This window comes from Coregonus clupeaformis, unplaced genomic scaffold (genome assembly GCF_020615455.1).
Source record: "Coregonus clupeaformis isolate EN_2021a unplaced genomic scaffold, ASM2061545v1 scaf0014, whole genome shotgun sequence".
In the NCBI taxonomy this organism is placed as follows: Eukaryota; Metazoa; Chordata; class Actinopteri; order Salmoniformes; family Salmonidae; genus Coregonus; species Coregonus clupeaformis.
This window is the reverse complement of record NW_025533469.1, coordinates 961,462-970,968: the sequence shown is the minus strand read 5'-3', so window position 1 is coordinate 970,968 and position 9,507 is coordinate 961,462. Positions and strand designations below refer to the sequence as shown.

The 9,507-nt window shown below is 39.7% G+C and overlaps 1 protein-coding gene and 1 pseudogene across 1 annotated transcript; both read right to left on the bottom strand.

Moving 5' to 3' along the window:
• Positions 1–5,775: 5,775 nt before the first annotated feature.
• On the bottom strand, positions 5,776–6,674 carry LOC123483037 (annotated as a pseudogene).
• A 197-nt stretch (positions 6,675–6,871) lies between these two features.
• LOC123483036 (NLR family CARD domain-containing protein 3-like) lies at positions 6,872–7,861 on the bottom strand. The gene is made up of 2 exons (XM_045212447.1): positions 7,699–7,861; positions 6,872–7,533 (listed from the first exon to the last, which is right to left on the bottom strand). Coding segments are annotated over exons 1-2 (663 nt in total). The 5' UTR covers positions 7,700–7,861.
• Between the last annotated feature and the right edge of the window lie 1,646 nt (positions 7,862–9,507).

Here is a 9,507-nt window from a genome sequence, read left to right as displayed (position 1 = left end):
CTGTTTGTGGCGTGTGTGCAGAAAGGCTTCTTCCGCATCACTCTCCGTACAGCTTCTCCTTGTGCAAAGTGCGCTGCATTGTTGAACGATGCACAGTGACACCATCTGCAGCAAGATGATGTTGTAGGTCTTTGGAGGTGGTCTGTGGGCTGTTTTTGACCGTTCTCACCATCCTTCGCCTTTGCCTCTCCGATATTTTACTTGGCCTGCCACTTCTGGCCTTAACAAGAACTGTGCCTGTGGTCTTCCATTTCCTCACAATGTTCCTCACAGTGGACACTGACAGCTTACATCTCTGCAATAGCTTTTTGTATCCTTCCCCTAAACCATAATGTTGAACTATCTTTGTTTTCAGGTCATTTGAGAGTTGTTTTGAGGCCCCAATGTTGCCACTCTTCAGAGGAGAGTCAAAGAGAACAACAACTTGCAATTGGCCACCTTAAATACCTTTTCTCATGATTGGATGCATGTGTCTATGAAGTTCAAGGCTTAATGAGTTCACCAAACCAATTGTGTGTTCCATTAATCAGTGCTAAGTAGTTACAGGTATTCAAATCAACAGAATGACAAGGGTGCCCAAATTTTTGCATAGCCTATTTTTCACATCTGATTTAATTTCATACAACTTAATATTGCTACACTAAAAATCTTTGTCTGGACAATACCCCAGTACTCAGCTTTTATTAGAAAATGAATGGCATGCCACTGTGATCATTTTCTGTGATGACAGAGTAAATTATTATGCAGCCTCAGAGGGGTGCCCAAACTTTTTCATACGACTGTATGTATGAATACCCTCAAATAAAAAGTGACATTCTGTACTGTTGCCTAATATGAAACAATTTCAAATCCAAAATGATGGAGCATAGCACCAAATGTAAAACTGTAAGCTTCACTGTCCAAACACATATGGTGTGGACTATGTGTGCCTGGTAAACACATGTGGATCTGGTGAACAGTTATCACTTGTTGACCAACTACAGGAATACTGACCTCAGAGTCTCCAGTTTACAGTGGGGATTCCCCAGTCCAGCAGAGAGCAGCTTCACTCCTGAATCCTTCAGGTCATTGTTACTCAGATCCAGCTCTCTCAGGTGTGAGGGGTTTGACTTCAGAGCTGAGACCAGAGAAGCACAGCCTTCCTCTGTGACTAGACAGCCTGACAGCCTGCAAAGAGTCAAATCATATTAAAACCACACTGCTATTTTTTGGTGGTGAAAGTAGTGGCAATATATTTTTTCAACATATTCAGATATATCAGTGTCCTGAAACCTGACATATCTATTCATAAATTAATGTATCATTATTTGAAATTATCAAATTATTGCTTGTAGATAGAAAAATGTTTGTACAAATATTTGAGTAGACTGACCAGACCAGTTTAAAAAGCAGTATCAGTCAAAAGACAGACAGTGAGGTATCAGATTTAGATTGACTTTATGTATCTAGTCCCCCATTTGAAGAAGTCATAAGTATTCTGACCAATTCACTTGTAGTGTATTAAAGTAGTCAAAAGTTTAGTATTTGGTCCCAAACTCGTTGGTTGCATTTGCAGTTTGTTTTGGTTGTGTTTTGGGTTATGTTTTGCCCGATAGTAACTGAATGGTGGATGATGACTGGAGTAATTTTCTGTCTAAGTGAGTAGATAACATGTTTCTAAACACTACTAAATTAATCCTGATGATGCCATGATTAAGAATAATCATGAATGAATCATGAATAATAATGAGTGAGAGAGTTACAGAGGCTACAACAAAACATGCTAACCTCTCACCATTACCAATAACAGAGGGGTATGATCCTTGTTCCTCTGTAACTTTCTCATTTATCATCATTCACGATTCATTCATGATTATTCATCATCATGGTAGCATCCACATGAATGTAGAAGTGTTCAGAAACATCTTCTATTCTTACTGACAATACAAGTGAAGTGACTCCAAAATGACAGGACATTATTCACCATTCAGTTTCTATTGGGGAAACATCATCTAAAACACAACCAAGACAAACTGCAAATGTATTCAACAAGTTTGTAGAATCACAAGCTTGATGTAATCACTGCAGGTAAGGAATATGGGACCAAATACTAAACTTTGGACTAAATTAATTTGTCCAAATACTTATTACTTTTTCAAATGGGAGAACTATATACATTAAGTGCTTTCATTTCTAAACAGTACAACAGGTATGTATGAATACCCTCAAATAAAAAGTGACATTCTGTACTGTTGCCTAATATGAAACAATTTCAAATCCAAAATGATGGAGCATAGCACCAAATGTAAAACTGTAAGCTTCACTGTCCAAACACATATGGTGTGGACTATGTGTGCCTGGTAAACACATGTGGATCTGGTGAACAGTTATCACTTGTTGACCAACTACAGGAATACTGACCTCAGAGTCTCCAGTTTACAGTGGGGATTCCCCAGTCCAGCAGAGAGCAGCTTCACTCCTGAATCCTTCAGGTCATTGTTACTCAGATCCAGCTCTCTCAGGTGTAGGGGTTTGACTTCAGAGCTGAGACCAGAGAAGCACAGCCTTCCTCTGTGACTAGACAGCCTGACAGCCTGCAAAGAGTCAAATCATATTAAAACCACACTGCTATTTTTTGGTGGTGAAAGTAGTGGCAATATATTTTTTCAACATATTCAGATATATCAGTGTCCTGAAACCTGACATATCTATTCATAAATTAATGTATCATTATTTGAAATTATCAAATTATTGCTTGTAGATAGAAAAATGTTTGTACAAATATTTGAGTAGACTGACCAGACCAGTTTAAAAAGCAGTATCAGTCAAAAGACAGACAGTGAGGTATCAGATTTAGATTGACTTTATGTATCTAGTCCCCCATTTGAAGAAGTCATAAGTATTCTGACCAATTCACTTATAGTGTATTAAAGTAGTCAAAAGTTTAGTATTTGGTCCCAAACTCGTTGGTTGCATTTGCAGTTTGTTTTGGTTGTGTTTTGGGTTATGTTTTGCCCGATAGTAACTGAATGGTGGATGATGACTGGAGTAATTTTCTGTCTAAGTGAGTAGATAACATGTTTCTAAACACTACTAAATTAATCCTGATGATGCCATGATTAAGAATAATCATGAATGAATCATGAATAATAATGAGTGAGAGAGTTACAGAGGCTACAACAAAACATGCTAACCTCTCACCATTACCAATAACAGAGGGGGTATGATCCTTGTTCCTCTGTAACTTTCTCATTTATCATCATTCACGATTCATTCATGATTATTCATCATCATGGTAGCATCCACATGAATGTAGAAGTGTTCAGAAACATCTTCTATTCTTACTGACAATACAAGTGAAGTGACTCCAAAATGACAGGACATTATTCACCATTCAGTTTCTATTGGGGAAAACATCATCTAAAACACAACCAAGACAAACTGCAAATGTATTCAACAAGTTTGTAGAATCACAAGCTTGATGTAATCACTGCAGGTAAGGAATATGGGACCAAATACTAAACTTTGGACTAAATTAATTTGTCCAAATACTTATTACTTTTTCAAATGGGAGAACTATATACATTAAGTGCTTTCATTTCTAAACAGTACAACAGGTATGTATGAATACCCTCAAATAAAAAGTGACATTCTGTACTGTTGCCTAATATGAAACATTCTATCTCAAATCCAAAATGATGGAGCATAGCACCAAATGTAAAACTGTAAGCTTCACTGTCCAAACACATATGGTGTGGACTATGTGTGCCTGGTAAACACATGTGGATCTGGTGAACAGTTACCACTTGTTGACCAACTACAGGAATACTGACCTCAGAGTCTCCAGTTTACAGTGGGGATTCCCCAGTCCAGCAGAGAGCAGTTCACTCCTGAATCCTTCAGGTCATTGTTACTCAGATCCAGCTCTCTCAGGTGTGAGGGGTTTGACTTCAGAGCTGAGACCAGAGAAGCACAGCCTTCCTCTGTGACTAGACAGCCTGACAGCCTGCAAAGAGTCAAATCATATTAAAACCACACTGCTATTTTTTGGTGGTGAAAATAGTGGCAATATATTTTTTCAACATATTCAGATATATCAGTGTCCTGAAACCTGACATATCTATTCATAAATTAATGTATCATTATTTGAAATTATCAAATTATTGCTTGTAGATAGAAAAATGTTTGTACAAATATTTGAGTAGACTGACCAGAGCAGTTTAAAAAGCAGTATCAGTCAAAAGACAGACAGTGAGGTATAAGATTTAGATTGACTTTATGTATCTAGTCCCCCATTTGAAGAAGTCAAAAGTATTCTGACCAATTCACTTATAGTGTATTAAAGTAGTCAAAAGTTTAGTATTTGGTCCCAAACTCATTGGTTGCATTTGCAGTTTGTTTTGGTTGTGTTTTGGGTTATGTTTTGCCCGATAGTAACTGAATGGTGGATGATGACTGGAGTAATTTTCTGTCTAAGTGAGTAGATAACATGTTTCTAAACACTACTAAATTAATCCTGATGATGCCATGATTAAGAATAATCATGAATGAATCATGAATAATAATGAGTGAGAGAGTTACAGAGGCTACAACAAAACATGCTAACCTCTCACCATTACCAATAACAGAGGGGGTATGATCCTTGTTCCTCTGTTACTTTCTCATTCATCATCATTCACGATTCATTCATGATTATTCATAATAATAGTAGCATCCACATGAATGTAGAAGTGTTCAGAAACATCTTCTATTCTTACTGACAATACAAGTGAAGTGACTCCAAAATGACAGGACATTATTCACCATTCAGTTTCTATTGGGAAAAACATAATCCAAAACACAACCAAGACAAACTGCAAATGTATTCAACAAGTTTGTAGAATCACAAGCTTGATGTAATCACTGCAGGTAAGGAATATGGGACCAAATACTAAACTTTGGACTAAATTAATTTGTCCAAATACTTATTACTTTTTCAAATGGGAGAACTATATACATAAAGTGCTTTCATTTCTAAACAGTACAACAGGTATGTATGAATACCCTCAAATAAAAAGTGACATTCTGTACTGTTGCCTAATATGAAACATTATATCTCAAATCCAAAATGATGGAGCATAGCACCAAATGTAAAACTGTAAGCTTCACTGTCCAAACACATATGGTGTGGACTATGTGTGCCTGGTAAACACATGTGGATCTGGTGAACAGTTATCACTTGTTGACCAACTACAGGAATACTGACCTCAGAGTCTCCAGTTTACAGTGGGGATTCCCCAGTCCAGCAGAGAGCAGCTTCACTCCTGAATCCTTCAGGTCATTGTTACTCAGATCCAGCTCTCTCAGGTGTGAGGGGTTTGAACTGAGAGCTGAGGCCAACAGTTCACAGGATGTGTCTGTGAGTTTACAGCCAGTGAGTCTGTCAACAGAGTAAATACCATGAGGGACAGGTTGTATTAAAATGTTACATTTAGCTTCCCTGCTTACACTGTTACCCCTGCACTAATAATGTGAACACTGTGTATAGATGTCTCAATGCTACAACTTTTCTGATCCGTTTTATATTACAGTTTGTTTAAGACTTTTCAGCTGATAGAAAGTTTAGTCAGCCAATGAAAATATTGTTGTTCTTACATACAGTAAAGTTTGGTCTGAGGGATAGTCACATGAGTACTTACAGAGCCAGTCAGCCAATAGAAATGCTGCTGTAACTACAATGTATTTTGGTGTGGGATATTTCCATCAATACTTACAGAGCTTTCCTGCAGCCTCTCACAGCTGGGAGCAGTCTCCCACGACCCTCCTCTGATGTCTTGTATACCTTCGGGTCAAACACATCCAGAACCTCCTCTGATATCTGTAGCATGTAGGCCAGTGCTGAACACTGAGAAAGTGTGAGTTTTTTTTGATCTCTTCTCTGACCTCAAAGTACGCTTGGATTTCCTCTTGTACTGAATGGTCTTTCATCTCTATCAGACAGTGGAAGAGATTGATGCACCTCTCAGGGGAGATGTTCTTCCTCTGCATCACCTTCAGGGAACGGATTGTTTTCTGGACGCTGTCTGGACTGCTTTCTGTCTGTGTCACCAGACCTCGTAGGAGTTTCTGATTGGACTCCAGTGACATGCCATGAAGGAAGCGGACAAAGAGGTCCAGGTGTCCGTTCTTGCTCTCCAAGGCTTTATCCACGGTACTCTTCAGCAGCTCATGCAAGGTTAGCTCTTCAGATGCAGCTCTAGACTTTCCCTTGAGGAAGGGCTTCAGTGCATCCATGTTCTTGGTTGTGTAACAATGGTACATGTAGACAGCTGAGAGAAACTCCTGAATGCTCAGATGAACAAAGCAGTACACCACTCTCTGAAATAACACAGACTCTTCTTTAAAGATTTGTGTGCACACTCCTGAGTACACTGAGGCTTCTTTGACATCAATGCCACACTCTTTCAGGTCTTCTTCATAGAACATGAGATTACCCTTCTCCAGATTTTCAAACGCCAGCTTCCCCCAGCTTCAGAAGAATTTCCTTATCTGACTCCATGAGCTCCTGTTGATCCATCTCATCTCTTCCATGATATTTCTGGTTCTTCAGGCTGGTCTGAATGAGCAGGAAGTGTATTGCCATCTCAGTCAGAGTCGTGGGCATCTCTCTCCTCTTGTCTGTACTCAACATGTGTTCAAGGACTATTGCAGAAATCCAACAGAACACTGGCATGTGGCACATGATGTGGAGGCTCCTTGATGTCTTTATGTGTGAGATGATTCTGCTGGCCAGGTCCTCATCACTGAATCTCTTCCTGAAATACTCCTCCTTCTGTGGGTCATTGAACCTCGTACCTCTGTCACCTGGTCAACACATTTAGGGGGATCTGATTGGTTGCTGCTGGTCGGGAGGTTATCCATAGGAGAGCAGAGGAAGCAGATTCCCCTTGATGAGGTTTGTCAGCAGAACATCGACAGACGATGTCTGGGTGACATCAGACACCTTTTCATTGTGCTGGAAATCCAATGGAAGTCTGCTTTCATCCAAACCATCAAAGATGAACATAGCTTTACAGGCAGTGAGTTTCTTTGCATTGCCTATGTCTAGTTCTGGGTGGAAGCCATTTAAAAGTCTGAGAAGACTGTACTGGAGATCTTTAATCAAGTTCAGCTCCCGGAAAGGAAGCACAAATATGATATCCACATCTTGGTTCGCCTTCTCTTCAGCCCAGTCTAGGATGAACTTCTGCACAGAGACTGTTTTTCCGATGCCAGCGATGCCTTTGGTCAGCACAGTTCTGATGCTTCTCTCTTGGCCTGGTAAGGGTTTAAATATGTCATTGCAGTGGATTGCTGTGTCATGTGATGTTGGTGTCCTGGATGCTGTCTCTAGCTGCCACACCTCATGTTCATTGTTAACCCCTTCACTCTCTCCTTCTGTGATGTAGAGCTCTGTGTAAATCCTGTTGAGGGGAGTTTGGTTCCCTGCTTTTTCCATGCCTTCTATCACACATTCATACCTCCTTTTCAGACTGTCTTTATGGTTTACTATAGCTCTCTGCAGGCTGTCATCCACTACAAGGGAAGAGGAAAAATGATGTGTATCAGAAACATTCATTGACAGGATGAAAAGTGGGCCTTCCACAACTACAGTAACTTCTATTATCTCATAATATTGTAGTTGACTACCGTAAATCATATTAAGGTATTGACTTGGCCCACGTGTGCAAGTGGTCTTACTGTTTTCAGAGCCTCTTGTTTTATTGGGTTGACTCAGCTGCTGTAGTACAGGACGTGTTCTGGATCTCTTTCTACACTGAGGACAGTCATAGTCTCCTGAAGGAGCAGGTTTCTCCCAGTATCTGGTGATGCACTGTCTGCAGAACCTGTGTCCACAGGTGATAGAAACTGGATCCCTCAGCACCTGCTGACACACTGCACACCTGGACTGATCCTCTGGCAGAGTAGACCATCCACTACAGAGATAAAGGAAAGAGAGAGAGAGATTGTAGATGTTAATACTGATCCTCTGGCAGAGTAGACCATCCACTACAGAGATAAAGGAAAGAGAGAGAGAGATTGTAGATGTTAATACTGATCCTCTGGCAGAGTAGACCATCCACTACAGAGATAAAGGAGAGAGAGATTGTATATGTTAATACTGTTCATAGACAGACAGCTGGGAACAGAATACTCTGCTCTCTGAGTGTGGTAGTAGCCTCTGGAATGGATAACATGTCCACAGTGGTATTACTAAACTATATGAACTCAGAAGGTTGTAGAAACATGTCCACAGTGTTATTACTAAACTATATGAACTCAGAAGGTTGTAGAAACATGTCCACAGTGGTATTACTAAACTATATGAACTCAGAAGGTTGTAGAAACATGTCCACAGTGGTATTACTAAACTATATGAACTCAGAAGGTTGTAGAAACATGTCCACAGTGGTATTACTAAACTATATGAACTCAGGTTGTAGAAATCTTCAAAAGTATAGAATTTACACACTAAAAAAAGAGGGTTCCGCAAGGGTTCTTTGGGAAGGGTGATGGTTCTATGTGGAACCATAATGACTCAAAGAACCCTTCAAGCCATTCAATGGTTCTTTGCCGTTCACATAAAGGGTTATTTGCGTTTTAGTGATAATTAAAATGTAGGGGCAGTGGCTCATTAGAACATTTTGCGGAGTGGTTTGTTCAAAGCTCTTTTTGTGTAACAGTGAGTGAATGCCATTGATGTTTATCTAATGTGTTGTGTTATGCAATGACTGTTAATACACACAGTTATGTAGGACTATGGCCAGTGGCGGTGTCTTGTGAATGACTCACGTATGGCCTTGTGTCAATTGAGAATGGTTGACTAAGTCAGTGGTTCTCAATTCTCTCCTCAGTGATCTAGTGATGTTACGTTTCATACTGAAGCTCCAAGGCATGCGTTGAAATCGCTAAGCAGCTAACTTCGAATCAGTGTGCCGATAAGTGTATCACTTTATCAGAAGTACGTCATCAATGATGTCCGAAGCTTCGTTTGATCACATGCTTTTTCAAACCGTGTGTTGCAAAATGCGAGATCCCACTGATTTCACCGTGGTTCTGATGCTTTCTTCGATTAAGCTGCTTTCAAACACCGACCGCTACTGGATACCATACTTATACATTTAGTTAGGATTTTGTACAAGTAATTTCACCTGACTGGTGTCTTAGCTGGTAGAGTAGGGAACTATGGAACATTCCGGGACGTGGGAGTATGAGTTCGAATCCCGTTGTAGAGACACTATTTTGAAAATAGTTTTGTGAAACCACACTTTCTGCACTGTTGTTCAAATAATTTGTTTTATTTAGTATAGTATAATCTTCTCTCTTAAGCATCCTCAATAATACCATAGATTCCATTTTTGAAAAATAGTCCACTTGAAGGCAGAAAAAGCAGCATGATGTAAAGATGTGATCTGACTGGAGGCTATTAAAGCCAACGACTTACCACCAGAGTTTTGATCAAATCAGTGGAGAAAAAAAGACCTCTATCTGATAATCACACATTGTTAT